General features: G+C 40.8%; 1 protein-coding gene across 3 annotated transcripts in view; it reads left to right on the top strand.

Moving 5' to 3' along the window:
* The first annotated feature begins 648 nt into the window (after window positions 1-648).
* mtss1l (metastasis suppressor 1-like) overlaps window positions 649-20,279 on the top strand; it is a 68,306-nt gene continuing 48,675 nt past the window's right edge. For 2 of the 3 annotated variants that reach the window (XM_004914043.4, XM_002931687.5), the window contains exon 1: window positions 652-1,272. In XM_004914043.4, coding sequence (XP_004914100.1) covers window positions 1,204-1,272 — 69 coding nt within the window. In that variant the 5' untranslated portion in view covers window positions 652-1,203. Of the gene's footprint in view, window positions 1,273-20,279 lie in introns of all 3 variants that reach the window. The other variant, XM_031900833.1, reaches the window with a different exon arrangement.

The following is a 20,279-nucleotide window of genomic DNA, read 5'->3' as shown; positions in this document are numbered from 1 at the left end:
TGATAGGGACCTTAGATTATAAGGGATTGATGTGAATAATGTATAATCTTTGTAAAGTGCTGCAAATTTTTTTGGCACTATATAAATAAGGGATAATATCCATATTACAATCAATTTGATTGGAAGTCTACATTTTTAAAATATACTATTTCCGAGGTGATTTATAAAAATAAGTCAAATTAAACTTCAGTTAAGTTCTGAATGTAATCACTATAGTTATTCCATTTGCTGGACTAAGAATATGAAGAAAGTTGTAGAAGTGCAAGTTTGTGTGACGCCGCGGGCAGAGCAGCACCTCACACTCATGTCACACTGCGGGGCCATAGAAATCGCCTGTGTAACTGTCGCTCCCAGGGCTGGCCGGTACCTACTCAGTCCTTCAGTAGCACCTCACACTTTCCCATATGTTGCCGAATAAAGATAACGGTGAGCGGTACCAGTGCAGACAGGGATAGTCGCTAACCCGCAGCACCCGGGCGGGTGGGCTTAAAAGCCAAACCTGTCGCTCATTACGAATAAAGTTTTGCGATTTTTATTTCAAAGCGCTTGCAGTTTGTTTGATTCCCAATACATGAGAACCTTTTCTGCCTTCAGCTTTGATTTCCCACAGTCATCCTCACTCGGTCCCTCCCTCGTTCCCTCCATGTGACAGATCTGTGTTCCTCCCCTTCTCACCTCCCCTCTCCCCAGTCTGCCGATTCTCTGCTGCACTGCAGCCTCTCAGCCAGCACCAAAGGGCTGTAGCACTTCGCCTGCTTCTCCCCGGGATTAGCACTGCTGTCTTGGTGCCTAGTCTTGTTCCCCCCATTCTCAGTGCTTTGGTCAATGCCTTTCCTAGGAGCCAGGCTCACTGCTCTCCCCCCTCCCCTGTGCAGATATGATTGTGGGAGGTTGTGTCTGCCTCGTTTCCCCCCTGGACGTGGGGCATCTGAATGCTGAAACTGACATCAACTAGAAAAGACTCAACAGGGGGAAATAACAAGTGGAGGGAGAAGGGGGTGGGGGGAGGTGGGTGACATTGATTCACAGGGGAGGAGGTCCCAACAGTTCTGGATTCTCTGGAATTCACTGTCTTTTTTCACGCTCTGATCTCCCATCTGGATCCAAACCAGATTGGGGTGGAAGCTGGATTGTGACCCCCTTCTCTTAGGGGGGTTCCTGTGGGTCCTGTGGATTGTGCTAACCCGCAGCTTTGGACTCACCATGGAGTCAGTGGATAAGGAGTGTGGGGCACTGGGAGGTCTTTTCCAGGCCATCATCAATGATATGAAGGTAACTTACTCATTAGCTTTTCTCTTAATATTGCATTGATCAGGGGGGAGGGCCGGGCCTTTAGGTGACACCGCCTCCAAATCAATCCATCCTGGGAAGCTGGAGGGTTTCTTGCGATCTCTGTGTATGGTATTGGGATCATGTAATTGGGGGATGGATGGCAAGCGGAGCCGCTGTTTTGCTGAGGAAGAATAAAATAACGTGCAGTTTTCCTTGCTGCTGAACTAGGTGTGAATTGACTGTATTGCGGGGATCTGTACCATTGTCACCTTGCAGGAGCGGCCATTCGCTGTCTGCCTCTCATCTGCTGGTGCCCCCTCTGTGGGCAGTGCCCAGTGCAGCTCTTTTTTTTCCAGACTGGTGTTTGGTCGCCTCTCATGCCGTATCCCTGGGATGGCTTTGTCACCCTATGGATGGGGATGTGTCACCGCTTGTGATTTAAAGCCCTAGCAGATTGGGGTGGGGGAGGGGGCTGCCAGGGCTTTTGGTTGGTTGGGATTTCGCATCTTTGTGTAAGTTGGGCAAAGAAACGTCCAGTTACCAGAGACGGAGCTGGGAAAACAGAAGATCTGAAGCCTGTGGCTTTCCAGCTGCTGTTGAACTAGATGTTCCCAGTATTCGCTTTCCCATGGTACAGGGAGTTGCAGTTCAGCAACATCTGTATAGCCACTGTAGATAAATGCTCAGATCCACACCAGTTTTTTTCACTACTAATGGATCAGATTAATAATAAGCAAACCTAGGCAACCCTTTGCACAAGCTCCATACCCAACTTAAACCTCTCAGGGCATCAATTCTCTGTATGAGCCACATGGAAATATTGTGATGTGCCCATTCCCAAGAGAGCATCAATCAACCTTTTCACAAATACTAAGGCAGCTCAGGCTGTGGATGTTCTCCTGTGGAGACTTGATGCCTCTCATATGTGCAGTCTCCTAAGGTCACTGACTATAGAGGGCTCCTACTGCTATACAGAACCAGTAACAGGCGCTGTGCCAAAAGACACTAGGCATGCATCAGTCCGATGGCTACTTGTGCTTTGCTTTTTATTATATTACCTGTGACAAAGCTCAGTATGTAATTGGTGCCTACGGATTTGGGCTCACTTACTGGGGAATTTAAAGGGAACCTGTAATCTTGGTTTTAGCGTAGTGCACAAAAATTATATGTCTAGAGTAGTGCTACAGGGGGGTAAGTATAAATCAATTAGTAATAATCTCAGAGCAGCCCTCCAGCTGTTTTTATGGTGCAGCTCTCAGCATTACCACAGCAACTGGAGGGTCGCAGAATAGGCATACATGATTTATATATTTGCCCCATAGATAGGGACCTAAGACTATCTGCATTGCCACAGGCCCTTCCTTTGGGAATAGCATATACAAACTGGGGGCAAAAAAACCCTGCAGGCCTACAGACTGATACTATTGCCTTGAAGGAAAATAAATGCAGTAGAGTACAGTGCAAATGCACGCATTCATAAAATAAAGTGTCACATGCTTCATACACTTCCAGCAGGTTTAAGCTTCATTACACTGCATTTACACTGTACTGTTCTGGCACTCCCTGATCGCTGCATTGGGCACCTGCCTACATATTTCATAAAATATATAAGTGATCATTTTCTTGGAGCAAGTATTTAACAGTAAAGCAGCAAGACATATATTTTATTTGGTGTGCACAATATGGAGGTGCTCCAAAATATTCTCATAACCCATTTCCACCATTTATGGCTGTTAGAAATTTGAATAGTGAAATCCTTATCTCAGTAATGGCGTGTTACTCAGGGTACAGGTTAATAATGAATTCAAATGTTTTGGCATTGTAAAATTTATACCCACTGCACACAAACACACGTTTCTTTCAGCGTAAAAAAAAATGCCATATGCAGCTGTGGGTGTTTTACACATTCATACAAAATCCAGTAGTATTTGTATCAGAAAAAGGGATTAGCTAAACCTTGCTTGTTACTAATAGGATGACGTGAATAATGCGTAACTGGTACCCAAGGCTGCAGGTGGGGAAGCTTCACTTGATAAATATGGCCACTTTGCTTCATTTCCAGATTCATTAGCACCTACCTACCTGGTAAATGTCAACACTATTCGTTGGAAAGTACCCAGGTTGTGCACTGTATGGGCAAGCCCGCAGTAGGTGTCACAAATGAGGATAAAGCTCTTATTACTCTGTAACCCCACAGATAAAGGTCCCTGCATAGAAAAAATGGTACTACCACTCACAATAAATTTAGTGCTCTAGATGCTGTTACTGATTACATGATTATACTGAGAAAGGGAAATAAATAAATGGATTTATAGCAGTAATGGAAAATACATAACACTCTAGATGTAGATCTGCAACTGCAGCATCCTGCTAACAGCCAAATGGTGCTGGGTAATGGTGGGAATTATAGTTCAGCAACATTTGTAGGGCTTTGTTTTGTACAGTGACCATTAATACAGATAATGATATGTAAAACACAGTGTTAGAAAAAATCCTGTCAGTCCTGTACAAGTTTTAAGTTGCCCTTTAAGATGCATCTGTCTCTAAGTACAGTAACCTAAGTTTTTAAAAGTCACTATCAGCATTGCCTTGCCCCCAAATGTATCTTCAATTTAGGCACACAGTAAGATCGTGCTTTTTATTAGAGCTCTCCAGTCTGCTATTTCCATCTGTTGTTGGCTCTCAGCATCTTCTTAATCAAACTCCGTCTGGGCTGCAGGGAGTTATAGTTTTTTTTAATATACAACTTTTGATAAATTTTGTTATAAACAAGGAGTATGGTAGAAAAGAGAGAGGGGAAAAGGAGGGGGAGGGAAGTAAAGGATGGAGAGTGCATAGAAGTATTCTGGGTAACAGTTGCTGGAGACTCCAGCCATGGCTTCCATATCTTCCCAGCTGAGAGATTATCAACTTTAACTATTTACTTAGAGTAGGAGGTTAGGGACCCATTCAGTGTAGGGCCACAGTTTTTTTGCATAGAACAAAAGAGCCCAAAAGAGTGGAGTTAGGGCTCTGGCACACGTCCCTTGTCATGGGCGACTAATCTCCCCGAACTACCATCCCACCGGCGAAAATGTAAGTTGCCGGTGGGATGGCGCACGCTGCGCAGGCGATTTCGGCAAATCGTCGAAGTTGCCTCGCAATGCATTTTCGGCGATTTGCTGAAATCGCCTGCGCAGCGTGTGCCATACCACCGGCGACTTACATTTTCGCCGGTGGGATGGCAATCCGGGGAGATTAGTCGCCCGCGAACAGGGAGATTTGTCACGGGCGACTAATCTCCCCGTGTGCCAGAGCCCTTACAGTTTAGTAACAGCTGAGCTCATGTTTGTATTGTAAATGATTGGGCCCTTCAGATGGCGCCTTGGTGGTGATGTTGTGGTATCTGGCACCTGGCTAGAGATTCTATGCTACTGTAATTATCTGCTTTATCAGGAAATCGTTGACTTATTCTGTTATTAATGAATAAACACAATGTACAACACAGCTGGTCATTTTAAACATGGGGTCAGAAGTAAAGGATTTGCTGTAGTGAGTTAAAATGGCCAGATTTGAGATCCTAGAGGCCAGTCAAGATTCTTCTGTCTTACAATATAAAATTAAGTGACATACTATATTGAGTATGTTAGAATTACTTTGCCCTTTATTGTACTCTGTCTTACACTTTTCAGTGCTTTTAAAATGATTTGTTAATGTAATTGCTGCTCTCTGCACAACATGTTCTGACTCTTGAACCAGTGTAACAGAAAAAGAAACAGACCTGGAAGAGAACTGACTGCCTCTTTTTTATTAAAATAAAACTATGAGACTACTGCCACACAGGGCTGATTTTCAGCCTGCAGATAAATGCAAGCTGAGAATCAGCCCCTGCGCTAGCATCTGCCTTCTCCTGTGCCTGCACCCGCAGCCACTGTGTTGGCCCAGGTGCAGGCACATGGAGCGGATTTCGATGCCGAAAGCGTAACTATGGGCTCCAGTCCTTAAAAAGGATATTAATGAGCTGGAGAGAGTGCAGAGATGTGAAACTAAACTGGTAAAGGGGATGGAAGATTTAAGCTATGAAGTTAGACTGTCAAGGTTGGGGTTGTTTTCTCTGGAAAAAAAGGTGCTTGCGAGGGGACATGATTACTCTGTACAAGTACATTAGAGGGGATTATAGGCAGATAGGGGGTGTTCTTTTTCCCCATAAAAATGATCAACGCATCAGAGGCTACCCATTTAGATTAGAGGAATGGAGCTTACATTTGAAGCAGCGTAGGTGGTTTTTCACAGTGAGGGCAGTGAGGTTGGGGAATGCCCTTCCTAGTGATGTTGTAATGGCAGATTCTGTTAATGTCTTTAAGAGGGGCCTGGATGAGTTCTTGAACAAGCATAGTATCCAAGGCTATTGTGATACCAATATCCACAGTTAGTATTAATGGTTGTATATATAGTTTATGTATGTGATAGTATAGATTGGTAAGTATAGGTTGTGTGTGCTAGTTGGAAGGGTTGAACTTGATGGACTTTGGTCTTTTTTCAACCCTATGTAACTATGTCTATGTCCCTGCACCCAGGCTAATGCAGTGGCTTCATGTGTAGTCACAGGAGAAGGCTAATATGGGAGAGGGAGAGGCTGCAGATAAATGTGAATCAGCCCTGTGTGGCATTAGCCTTAGTTCTATGCAGGATGATGCCGCTTTGCAGAAAGATTTTACTTGACTGGAGAACTGAGCTGCAAAGTGGAAAATGAGGTTAAAAACATGAATGCTAGTTATACAATAAATGAGGATGTTTTGGGTGTTATTGTGGATAACTTACTGTGAAACTCTATGTAGTGTAAGGCAGGGTCTGCTAAGGCTAACAAAGTGCTCTCTTGTATAAAAAAGGACAGTGGGGATTATCCTTTCAGACAGAGGAAACTATGCCCCCAACCCCTCACAGGGTCTCATTTTAATGAAACTTACTTTTCCTAGGCTTTACATGGTTTGGATTTCTGATGCACAAACAATTGAGAGTTTTACATATACCTCACTGAAAAGATTTTTTAAAACTATATGGGTTGAAGCCATCCTTTGCAGTCAAACATATGGTAAGGTGTCCCTTTTGCTTATCAAAGGGTTAGGAATGTAGAAAAAACATTTTGTAATCTTACAAGGTTATTCCATTTCAGCCCTCACCCTTATTTCCTTTCATACTGCCACATAGTGATTAAAATGGTGTCTATGGGAGTTGGCCTTCGCGTAATTTGGAGCTTTCTGAATAACGGGTTTCCGGATAATGGATTCTATACCTGGCCCACCAGAATATCAGGAAAACTCCCGGCTGGCCCAGGTGTCAGTGGGCCCTCCTGCTTCTAACTATTTAGCCTATTTCATGGTCATTCCCTATTTCTGTATGGAAACAAGGAAGCTTAATAGATGAAAGAATGCATGTAGCATGTAGAAAAAGGAGACTATGATAAAGAATTTGAAGGAGCAGAGGAGAAATTTAAGTTTTGAGAGTGGGCCCATGGTCCAGGGATTTCTGGTGGGCCCCTGCCATCTCAGTCCAACACAGTGTATATTGGCCACTTGGAGTTCATATTTGGCAGCAGCTGGAGAGCAGCAGGTTGCAGAGCCATTTTATATACAGTGTTATACATTCTTTTGTCACTCTGCTACTTTAACACACATTTTACACACTTTAATATAAATCACTTAACACTGAGCTGAACTTTCCCAAGACTTTTAAATCTCTTGAGAGCCCAAGTTTACACATTTTATAAAGGTTACATCATTCTTTTGCTGCTTTTTTATAGAAAATTAGTTTTTGGCTTGTGTTCATTTTGGCTATGACGGAAGTAACAGAGTGTTAGCTTATTATTATCTGTTATTTATATAGCGCCAACACATGTATACAAAGATTTACAGAGATTATACTGTACATAATTCACATCAGTCTTTGCTTCAGTGGAGCTTACACTCCCAGGGCAGTCTCCGCTATCAATTTAGCCAATGTGCTACCTATGGCTAAAGCTGGCCATACACGCACCGATTATATCGTACAAAACCTCGTTTCTTGCGATATTCGGTGCGTATATGGCAATTTGTCAAGGCGACCAATATCGCAGAAGGTTGTGGATATCGACTCACCGATCGGGCGGGTTAAAAGATTTTGATCGGACACCATTGAAGGCACCTGAGCAAAATCTACCTTCAGGGCTGAATTGGCAGAAGGAGGTAAAATCCTATTGTTTCTACCTCCATATCTGATGATTCAGCCCTGAACGTGACTGGAGGGTTGAAAGGATCTTTCGTGCAGAAGATCGAAAATCGCCACGTGTGTGGCCAGCTTTACAGTAAAAACTCTAATAATGGGTTAGCTAATGGTTCTGTGGGTGTCAGGGTTGCACACAGTGTGCTTGCAGTATCAAGGTAGTTGCAGTATCATAAAGGGACATAGGAAATTTGAATGACATATACTGGAACATAGTATGGAAGATCACCCTAAAACCATTTTAACCTGTGGTATGACAGTTTAAAAATGAAATATACTCTTTTAGTTCTGTTGGTATTCTCACTATATAAATACTGTGCCAGAGCAATCCTGAAGATTTCAGTGAGTTTTGGGGAGGCTGTGGACACTGCGCTTCGCCATATCATTCTCTTGGTACAAACATGAGGCAGTCAAAATGCTTAAAACTCAACTGAGACTTGGGAATTGCTCTGAGAAATAGCCCATAACAACCGAAACAGCAATAAGACTATTGCTAGTTAATTAATTATAATTACAGGTATGAGATCCCTTATCCGAAAACTTGTTATCCAGAAAGATCTAAATTATGGAAAGTTCATCTCCCATAGTACAGTACAGTAGAGACAGTGCATGGTAATCAATGATAACTAAGCTGCTAGTATCCATATTGGTGGCAAAACAATCCTATTGGGTTTATTTAATGTTTAAATGTATTTTAGTAGACTTAAGATATGGAGATCCAAATTACGGATAAAACCCTGTCTGCTAGGCATCCCCCCCAGTGATTGTAATCATTTACCTTTTACCCTGGGCTGTTAGAGGAAAACTGCACCATCCTCGGGTAGCTGTGAGCCAGCAATTCTTATCCTTATTCTTTCTTCTCGCCTCTTGCCCATGTGCAGTAAGTGAAAAGCGGAACTTTAACAAAAAACCTTGCCTTTTTACTCTACTGAACATCCTGAAGGTAAAAAAGAGAGGGAAGAGGAACGCTGGCTATCCCAGGTTAGTGCAGTTTTCTGCTAACAGGAGCATCAGCCCAGAGTAAAAGGTAAGCGTTTACAATGCCTAACATTTGGTACCCCCCAGTGATTTTTACCTTTCCTTCTCTCTTAACAGAACCAAGCTGTTCTCTGCATTGTTTTCTGTATTGCCTGGTATTTGAACAATTTGTATCCCTCTTGCAACCTTGTTCTGGATCACTCAACAAAAGACTTATACTTAACCCCACTTAGAAGTGGCACATAGCATTGAGATGAAGAAAAGGAGCAAATAGCTCACCTGTAGAGGAGGACAGTAGTAGTAGTCTTGGAGATGGCCCTGGTTTATGACAAGAATGATTTGGGCAGCTATAAAACAAAGCCTTCATATTTAACCATATTATCTATTAACTATGAAAAGGGCATATTTAAGTCAACCTTTAAAGGGGATGTCCACCCCAAAAATGTATTTTTGCAAAATGAAGAAGATGCAATTTTAAGCTGATTTTAAGTATATAGCAAAATTGTTAGACTGAGAAAGAGAATCTAAAGTTATATCCCACTGATAGGTCATGAATATATAGATAATTGCTTAACAATTAATCAGTGAAACAAACAACCATTTATTGGCTCAATTTACAAAACATTTCAAAAAAGTTACAAACATACTATACCAAACGACAAGCAGGTGTCTCCCAGTGCCTCATGGTACCCTTACTCCGCCCTATATAAATTAAACATTTCAGGAGTTTTAATATAATTTGTAAATGAAACTGCTGTTGAAAGCAGTATTTGTCTGTTCCTTTCTTTTTTCTGCACTGCTTGTTCCTTTCTAGCTTTCACCCATTGATAAATACACTTGTAAAAATCCCATAGAAATGAATAAGAAGTTGGTGAATTTTTCTGTGGTGAGCTTTGATCCCACATTTTGATAAATTTGCCCCCAAAGGTCACAGACAGTTTCTAAATACTAAATTAGAAAATTCTAAACAAAAAAATGTGTTTAAATAGATGAATTACAAACAGCACTTACAGTACCTGCAGCAGCACAGACTGCATTGCCTTCTACTCTCAAAGAGGCAGGAAAACTATTGCTCATCTTGGTTTTTAGAAAACAGCTTGCACTCTCAAATATCATATATGCTGTCAAGAAATGAAAATAAATCTGTCACGAAATGTGCTCTGCTCTAGGAACAATGTAATTTCCTTTAGGGAGAAAAGGCAGGCTCAGCACTACATCTGCTAGCTTCCTTTATAATGGAGAAAAGTGACCAATCTTCAGGAACTTCAGGTTCCACCTTTGTATAGGAGCCATTATCTAGTTCTTACCCTGCCAGGCAGAACTTTGAATCTTTAGCAAAGAGCAACAAAAACCCTATGCCTTTTACAGGACTTCACCAGTCTCCACTCAGCCTTGCTCAGTGCATTTTTCAGATCTTCTGAATTAGTGCATTGGCCAATTTACTTAATGGGCAGGCATTCTACGGATTAAAAAAAAAAAAAAAAGAGTAGCTGATTCTGTCATACATAAGAGCAAAGCCTAGTAGCAGAGTTTTATCTAGATAGAGTGGGGGGAGATATGGGAATCTGGGAGGCAAGTTTGTTAATGATCCTGGTAATCCTGTGAATATTGGCTCTGGACAATTGACATTAAGTATGATTATAATTATTATAAGTAACTTTTATTTACCTGGCTTAAATATGGTTAATTTAGTACCCAGTACATGCTATGTGTCAGAACAGATAATTTTATTTTATTATACATCAAGTGCATCTATCATCCCACCATAGCTATAGGAAGTTTACCAACAGCTGGAGGATGGCAGATAAGATGTTCGCAAATTACATAAATTCGCTCTGTCAGTTTGGGGCCCCAACCTACTTTAGGTCCTGGGACCATCCAAATCTCCAACACTGATTATTAGAAAATAAATCCATAAACTTGCAAGAGCATAACAATAGCTACAGAGCTTTTTAACTGAATTTAGCTTCATATACAATGAATAATTCCGCATGATAAGCCAATATTAAAGATAAGACTAGACAATTATTTAAATTATTTAAAGGGTGCTGTTAGCCCCCCAATAGAATTATTATGTTTCATTGACTTCTGGCCTATAGGCATAAGCTTGCTTCTGACATTGGCTTGAAATGTCCCTTAATTCTCTTGTGCTCCGTGTTACTATGGGAAATCCCTGTAGGGAGAATTAGATCAGTGCCTATAGCAACAGCAGCTAGTGTATTATCCACTTTTAACTCTTTCACTACTGGTTAGATTACTTTAGAGTGAGCGGTGACTTACTGGTTTAACAATTAAAATCTAGAAACAGTGGGGAGAAGACTGTGGCCTTACTAAAGAGGTAGGGCAGAAATGTTGTACATTATGTTTTGGCCTTGTGTACCAGCCGAAGGCAACCACAACCTTTTAGCAGGAAAGATCTGTATCTCTGAAGATGCCCCCAGTAGCTCCCCATCTTCTTTTCTGCTCATTCCCTGCACATGCTCTGTGGTGCTGTCAGTTGCTGAGTCTAGCGACCGATATACTGTATATATAAAGTTTATATGTCACAATATAAGACTAATTAGTAGATAATTACTACATGTCACCTCGGAAACCAGAGTAGTCAGCATCAGAATTTAACAATCAGCCCTGTAGCATCACCTAATATGACAAACAAACCTCATTTTCTGCTTGATAATTTGCTACAACCCCTAAGCTCCCCAACAGCTGCTCAGAGCACAGTGAGCATGTGAGTGTCGCAGACACTTTACAAGATGGGGAGCTCCTGTGCCTGTATGTTTGAAGTCCTGAAATCATTGATGCTATTGAGATGCTGAAACTTTAGGCTGGTGCAGTAAGTACAGTGCCATTTGAATTGTATCGGTATCTGTGACTCTTTGTCCACCTCCACTGTGATTAATATTTTTGTTACTATATGTCTGAAAAAAAACAATATTTAGTTTCACATTTTTGTGGGGATTGGCCATTAAGTGATTTATTGTAGATTATTCTAATGATGGAAAATTGAAACCAGCTTTGCCCATGTTACTATGCAGGACAAGACTGGCAATCTGTGGCAAATGCCAGAGGAGCTGCTGTACGATGCCATAGATAGTCACAATATAGTGGGCTGGTAAAGGGGCTGTTTGGGCATCTGTCAGAGCCTATTTTAAATCCCAGTCTTGACCTGTTACTATGAAATAAATCAAGTGCTTCTTTTATAACTAGTAGTTAGGCAGGTTATATATAGGCATTATGGTTGAACTCTTTTTTCAACCCAACTTACTATGTTACTATGTTACTATACTGGCTGAGCGGAAGTGTTTGCGTGAAGGGGTCTTTGATTTTGGGGGTGGGATCATGATGCAATGAGAGACGGATGATATCTATACCTGTGCCCAACCCTGCAATCTCTGGTGTAACCAGAAGTGAAGGGCAGAGCAGGTGTGTTTATATAAATCATTCCAGAATTTGCCAATTTCATAGGTATTGGATCCATTATCTGGAAACCTGTTATCCAGAAATCTCCAAATTACAGGAAGGCCATCTCCCATAGACACCATTTTAATCAAAAATTCTAATTTTTAAAAATGATAAAACAATGGTAAATAGTAAAACAGTACCTTGTACTTGATCCCAGATAAGATATAATTAATCCTTATTGGAGGCAAAACAATCCCATTGGGTTTATTTTATATTTACATATTTTTTTGTAGAGCATTCTGGATAACAGGTCCCATACCTGTATATTTATAGAATGTTTTTGCATCAGGGTGTGGCTGTGCATATTTAACATTATATATCCCATATATCTGTACTAGAAAAGAATAGATGTGGTAGCTGTTACTGTTGTGCCAACAAAGGGTTAATAAAAACTACTGCATGTCAAATACAATGGAAATGCAACAATGGATGTACAGCAGAAAATCTGAACACATTCATTTATGCAGTAATTGCTGAGAGATTGGGCTGCAGCACACTGTTTTGACAAATGCAACACCTGCTGGTTGGCTGAAGGCTTCTGGAAGCATTTGAGAATATATGTCTAGCAGATTTGGCAGCAGGGATCTGTGATTGTGCTGCATATGTTCAGACAGATCACGTGCTACTTTTATTGGCATGTTTACTACAAAGGCACATAAGGAGTAATTTCGAGCTTGTTCTCAGAATACTGAAGACCCTTTCCTATATAGTATAATATGTTTTTGTTACACAAGCCACATATAGATTTGTGGTTAGGTGTGAGATTAGCACCATTCTTCTCTTGTCTAGCTTGCAGTTTTAAAAAAAAAATAACATTAATTTGTTGGTATAACCAGTATTGTTAAATTTATAATGGTCAATGCATTGGTTACACTCCCTCTAAGCCAAGTATGTCCTACTTGATTCCCAACAATTTCTTAGTGATGTACCGAGACCCTCTGCAAAGTTAAAGTGGCCATACATATGCCCACCCCGAACGATAGAATCACGGTAATCAAATGGGAATAAAAGCTGTCGGAGCGAGGACTGCATTGATGAGCCGGAAAAATCAGAACCTCCCCAATGGACATCTGGCCAATTTTAGGCCAGATATCATTCAGGTAGGCCAGTTGGGGGTCTCCATACACGGGCAGATAAGCTGCCCTGTATGGCCACCTTTAAATGATGCCTTCTGCTAATAAAAGGCAATTGCATATCAGTACTTAATGTATACAATATATACTACTGACATCAAGATTAATCTGTTTGCATCACTTCCTTCCTGTTTCATTGTGCCTTGTAAGCCTGTATCTTGGTCATTACTCTTTTTTGTATGGGAACAAAAAGGAGTAATGGAGAAAAGACTAGGTGATAGTATAGAGAAGTATGATTAAAGAAGAGATGTGATAAAAAAAAGAAGAGGAGAATAAAGAGGAAGGAGAAGAGAAAATAATGTGGGACCTTGATCCTAGGCTTTCTGGTTTGTCCCTGGTATCCCAGTCCAATATGGTGCATAATGAAATGTACAAACTCATGCCAAAAGCATGTACCAGCCAAGTGGCAAACCTAATCACAAAATCTCCAATTTATTTGGGCATATTTTCCCCAATGTTTGGTTGGCCTCCTGATACCTTGAGAGAACTGTGCCCTTAATGCATTGTTTGGGTGACGTGTTAAGAGTCCTTGCAGATTCTGTTCTGTCATTTGTAGTTTTTAATTAGGTTATATAGGGACTAACCACCTCACTTAATTATACAGTGGGGCACTAGATATTCCTTTTTTCGTTGATGAAGAGATGGAATGCTCAAGGTTACAGCAGGACATTGACCGTATTGTTAAAATGAAAACAATATACAAGATTAGAAAGGTGGCCATTTTTAACAGCGTATTGACCTAATGAAGGGTATAATTTAACCACCGGATACAGTTCTATATTTGTCCTCATTTTCAATTAAAAAAAACCTATAGTGGTTGTGAGCCGTTTTCATTCAGCTGTACTGTACTATCTATGCCTAATTAAATAGTCTCTGCCCTCTACCCAAGCCCAATAAAAAAAAGCATATGAAAAGAACATAGGATGTTTTGGAGTTAGAAGAATATAACCAGCCCATGCACCAGTTAAAGATTGTGATGGACAACACAAACCTTCAGACAAGCTCCATGCAATAAATCCTCATTTATAAAAGCTACATTTTTGCAGAAAGCTTTTGGTATTTAAATAGCAAGTATTTAGGGGTGCATCATAACATGATCATCGCACACTGCAGATAAAAAACCTAGTGCAAGCATCAGACAGGTTAAAAGTACTATTGATGCTTACCTCTGCCAGTGACCCTGTATAGACCACTATCATGATCTTATTGTTTGCATTGAGGCCAAAATGATTAGCCTACGTGATCAGGAAAACATCTGCTTGTGGCAACCTCAACAAACAAGTATTTCTATTTGACAAATTTAGTAACAGAAGACTGTAAACTTCTCCTTGTCTAGGTATGTAAGGCTAATTGCACAAATAATTTTGACCACGAAAAGCAGCATCATAATGCTTCTATCTACCTGTAACTGCATTCAATAGTGCTGTATGGAAAATGCTATGTCTAAGCTCTTAAGGTGATGACAGGCTAACTTCTGATGACAAACAAATGACTGAACTTTCAGAATACCAGAGGATCTCCTGGTGGCCCCTGCCTATCATAATTTCCATCTGCTCATCCTTATTTCCAGCATGGGCCTAAATAAAAACCATGTAACACATTTTTATATAATTGCTGTGAGAGTAGGGTGTGAGGTTCTTTGGCAGGCTCTAGGAGACCCAGTCATACACTGTAAGCCTGGTTACAGCAGCAGTCAAAACTCCATGTGGTATTAAAAACTGACAAATCCAGCATCATTTTCCTGCAAATAGGTGTAGTCATAGAGACACTGGATATATAAACAGGTATACATTTCTCACAAAATCCTTACTAGGGAAGCCAATGACAGACTAAACATATATAATATATTGGTCCTTTACAAAATATTCTTTGATACAAAACTCTAAATAATAATCCCTTTCCCTTATTGACAAGAGAATGGAAAGGGTCTCTTAACAAGAAAAGGCAGGAAAAAATATTTCAACTAAATATGTGTGTTCAATAAGTAACAAATGTCAGGAATATTCATACAAATATACTAGGTTTTCAAGGTGGACCTTTAATTCAGAATAAGAATTGTACATTATTATACTTGCTACATAAAAATGCCATGAAGTGAAATTAAATGATATAAAAATATTTTATTTTGTTTTTATGTTTTCTATTGTTATGCATGTTTTCCTTTATAAGAAATAAATGTACCAGAGATCCTACAGGCAAGGTTTTTTTTTTAAATCAAAATGGTACAGAATAAAACACAAATCTCAAGGCTAAAACATGCCCTGTATGCATTTCCCCACAGGATAGGATGCTTTATATTATTCATCTGCTTTTAATGTGTTCAAAACATCAAAAACAGATGACGATCATCCGTGTGAACAAGCCCTGAGACTGTAAAGCGTGGCCTACATAAAAATAGGGTTGCACCCAAGAGATCAAGCGAGGAGGATGTGAACCAGTCAGCAAGTGCAGCTAAAGCAGCAGCCAATCAAAGGAAACACTTATGACGCACAAGGAACAGAATGAGCCATACCTCTTGCTGACTGAAAAAGAATCCAACAAGTAATAAATTTGGGTTCATGGCTATTTTAATTTTAGAAAGAAGTCCTGTTAGCCCCGGGTTTATCAAATAGGGCCTTTCCAGTGCAGAAAAAAGAAAAGTACCTTGGATTTCCTGACAATGTGTGTTATATCCATGATATATCCTTAAAGCTTCCAGTGATATTTCAGATTTCTGCTTATAAGAGAGAGCCTTGCCATGGGGAAAGCCACACAAACATCAGATAAGATGCAAGTTGGGAATATAATATTTGACAGTTGAAATAAGTCTGTTATATACCGTATTTTCCGGCGTACAAGACGACTGGGCGTATAAGACGACCCCCAACTTTTGCAGTTAAAATATCCTCAATCTCCCCCCCGCAGCGTCCAAAAGCTCGTCCTCCCCAACATCATCCAGCTCCCCCTAGCATCCTCCCTAACATGCTCCAGCTCCCCCCAACATCCTCCCCCACATACTTCATCTCCCCCCAACATCCTCCCCCACATATTTCAACTCCCCCACATCCTCCCCCACATACTTCAGCTCCCCCACATCCTCCCCCACATACTTCAGCTCCCCCACATCCTCCCCCACATACTTCAGCTCCCCCACATACTTCAGTTCCCCCAAGTGTCCTCCACCACCCCTGCTTCATCCGGCTTTGAAGGAACGGCTTTATCCACCACCCCTCACACTCATCTGGTGCTTCCTCCGGCTGCTTAGGTTGCGCCCCGTACGCGCTGACGTGACGCGTATGCACAGGGCGCAACCAATAAAATTAACCGCTGACCCCTTTAAAGCGTTACAGGCTCATTGGTGGTCAGCGGTTAATTTTATTGGTTGCGCCCTGTGCATACGCATCACGTCAGCGCGTACGGGGCGCAACCTAAGCAGCCGGAGGAAGCAGCAGGCGAGCGGAGGGGTGGTGGATAAAGCCGCTCCTTTAAAGCCGGATGAATCAGGCGAGCGGGAGGGGTGGTGGAGGACGCTGGGGGGCCCTGCAAGCAAGTACCCGGCGTATAAGACGACCCTCGACTTTAACCCAGATTTTTCTGGGTTAAAAAGTCGTCTTTTACGCCGGAAAATACGGTACTTAAACTATTCCCAGCAACTTTGCAATTGGTCTTCATTATTTATGTTTTGTAATTTTCAAATTATTTGCCTTCTATATGTTTCCAATGGGAGTCACTGACCCCAGCAGCCAAAAACTATTGCTGTGTGTCTTTCTCCTAATTATATTCCAGTCTCTCATTTAAACCACTACATGGTTGCTAAGGTAAACAAGACCCTAACAACTAGATAGCTGCTAAAAATTCCAAACTGGGGAGCTGCTGAACAAATAATTAAAAAAACATAAAAATTAAAAAATAAACACCAGTTGCAAATTGTCTCAGAATAACAGTGTCTACATCATACTAAAAGTTAATTGGAAGATAAACAGCCCCTTTAAGCAGAGACGCAGAGTTACCCGTTTTAGAGGTCCATCCCCTGGTTTCCTGACACTTTGAGCAATTTCCCAGAGTTTTTAACTTTTCCTTAAAAATGTTTGTGTGTGATACACAGTAATTGGTTTTTAAGGTACAGGGCCTAATGCACATGTGCAGTAAACATTCAGTGACATCATTAGGCCACACCCAGCGCAGCATGGTGAGGATCTCCCGCATTCTCTGCAGCTAGAGTTGAGAGCTCTGAAGATGTAGTGAAAGTTTGTGTACCAGAAAATATAATTTTTACCATAGGAATGATGGCAAATGTCTGTACATTGACCCCAACCCACTTAACTTCATTGTCACACTTGTGGTCCCTGTTTTTTTTTTTGGGGGGGGTGAAAGGGTGCCTCTAGCCCAGCGCCCTTATGGAAATAAGGATACTGGGACAGAAGCACTCTTTCCTAAAACTCGGCAAACCTGCTGTGGGATAAAGCACCAATAAAGCAAAACCTGTTATTATTGTAATACTGAATATATACATTGACCCTAGGCTTACTATTAATTTTGTGGCATAAACCTTTCCCTAAATACATTACATTAGGTAAATAAAAACAATTATTACTGCTGCCTGAGAGAGAGATCACAGCAATATCTCTTGATGCCAGACTCTGAATATTGGTGGGACAATGAACTGTGTCATAACTGAATCATTTCTCATTGTGTCATAAGTTCATGTAATTCCACTGTGCAGTTTCTAAATAGAATGTATGGTAACTAGATATATAGATATAGTTTTCATACTTTTTATCTATAATGGTAAGTTGGACATGTAAAATCCATATTAACTGCTTGCTGAGCAGGGTTGGCAACTCATCCTTTTAATTGTTACAGTGAGTCGGTCACTCAAAGGATGGTTTGGGAACCAAATCACTATGGAGTATTTTTTTATCCTGTGCCTCAGTTTTCATTGCATACCAAAAGTGGCCATACACCTCAAGATACGCTTGTTTGGCTGAGAGAAGTGAATTAACTATTCGTCTGCCCTCGCCCTAAATGTAGCTTTAAATAAAGAATTTTTATTATTTTACTTTTGACCTTTGGTGATCCTTTGAGTGCCTATAAGCACATGTTGTTGCTGTTTACGGATGTCTGCTCCCTAAGCTGAGGGTCTGGGGCTGGAGCCACCATTTCTACTTGGTGAGTGCCTGTACAATTGGTCCTTTATGTGCCCATTAATTTTTGTAAAAAAAGACCAAGACATGAGAATATTATTGTTAGACCAAAGCCTTCAGTGGATAAAGCTACTTCTGAGCTGGCGAAAGAACTAAAGAACTAGAACAGTTGGTCAGTGTTTTCTGTTGTATGTCACCTGTTATTTTTGAATCTTTACTTATGTCAGCAGTGGTCACAATAAACCTTTTTGCTTGGCAAATTGTATTTTAACAGTTGTAGACTTTCAGGTTTCTGAAATATTGATGCTGACATTTCTCTGTGCCAATATTTGTCCGAGCTACTGAGCTGAGCTTGTTTCTCTGTGAAATAAAAGGCTTAGAGTGAAATTTAATTGATTAAATCCACTTTAAGGAATATGGAATGCTTGCTGAAGAAAGTTCTGTAGTTACATGAAAGTGGTCATGATTGGATCCATTTATTAGATGCCAACCTGTTTTAAGGAATAAACAATCTACAACCAAGTGAATACTTTTCATTTGCATAATAACGAGCGGTTGCTAAAGAAACCTGGTCTGGCAGGCAGCCTCAGAGGAGAGGGAGTCACAGCTTAGGAGACTAGATTCAGCAAATATAAATGGGCCAGATTTGTTCAATTATCCCAACTAGCACACATTCAAAGCTGTACTGTTCGTACAAGATCTTATGTCTTATATTTCTATACAAGATCTAATTCTCAGGTTAAATGGGTCACCACCTCCAGTAGTTAAAGCTCTGGGCCAATATACAGTACAGGATTCTCTCAAGAGAACAGCAATTCTTACAAACAGGTTTTCTCCATATTACTCAGTTTAATCAGATGACACTTTAACACTTTGATTTTTAAATAGTCCAATCCAATTCAGTATCTAAATGTCTGGCACAGTTCATTTGTACTCTGCCATCAGTGTGCTCTGGATCCAAATTCATGTAAAGATGAAGGACTGTTGACTTAAAGGGATACTGACACCAGAAATGAACCCTTTTTTACATCATAACACTGTCTCTGCATGCTATTTATAATTTTTTTGTCAGAAAAAATTTGTCAGATGCTTTGACATTCCCTATTTAATCCCCCATGTTCCTCTATGAGGGGGCTGCCATATTTGTGCAGCGGTAGCCTGTTAGCTTTAGAAGCTATAACAGACAGGTTGAGAAGGGACAGTCAGGTTGGCAAAACAGTCAGGTTTAGGAACTTCAAGTAACAATTACTTACAGAAGCAGGTCTATCAGCAACAAATGGTCAACATGACCTATAGGTAACTTTTTATGTAGATTCATGTTTTAAAAAGTTGTTTTTTCTTGTCAGTATCACTTTAATGTGGTATAATCCTGCAAGCTCTCCAGTTTATAATTTCAACATCTATCTGGTTACTAGAGTCTTGTTTACCTTAGCAACCAGGCAGTGGTTTGAATGAGAGGAATAGAAAGATAAGGAATAAAGAGTAGCAATAACAATTATATTGTAGCCTCAAAGACCAATTGTTTTCTGGCTGAAGGGGTCAGTGACCCCCATTTGCAAGTGGGAAAGATGTGGAAGAGAAAGGCAAATCATTTGAAAACGATAAATAGATAATAAAAACCAGTTGCTAGGAATAGGACGTTCTATGACATGCTATTAAAAGTTAACTTACAGGTGAACCACCCCTTTAAAAACATTTTGCATTGCATGGTATCCATAACCCAGAAGCCTGTTATCCTGACAAGATATGGAAAGGCAATCCCATAGACCAGTGCTGTCCAACTTCTGTTGTACCGAGGGCCGGAATTTTTCCGACCTACATGGTGGAGGGCCGATAATGGAAGCCAGTTTTGACCACTCCCCTTTTTGAAACCGCACCCACTTGAAACCACACCCATGTTATTACATGACCATACCCATATTAATGGTTGTAGTACAGCAAAAACCTGCCATACTCTGCCTGCCCTACCCCGCCTGCGTGTGCCAGACTCTGCCTTCCCTACCCTGCCTGTGTGTGCCATACTCTGCCTTCCCTACCCTGCCTGTGTGCCATACTTGGCTAGTTTGTGCTATAC

Source organism: Xenopus tropicalis, chromosome 4, assembly GCF_000004195.4.
Source record: "Xenopus tropicalis strain Nigerian chromosome 4, UCB_Xtro_10.0, whole genome shotgun sequence".
NCBI lineage: Eukaryota > Metazoa > Chordata > Amphibia > Anura > Pipidae > Xenopus > Xenopus tropicalis.
The sequence above is the reverse complement of the archived record's forward strand: the minus strand, read 5'-3'. Positions and strand labels throughout refer to the sequence as shown.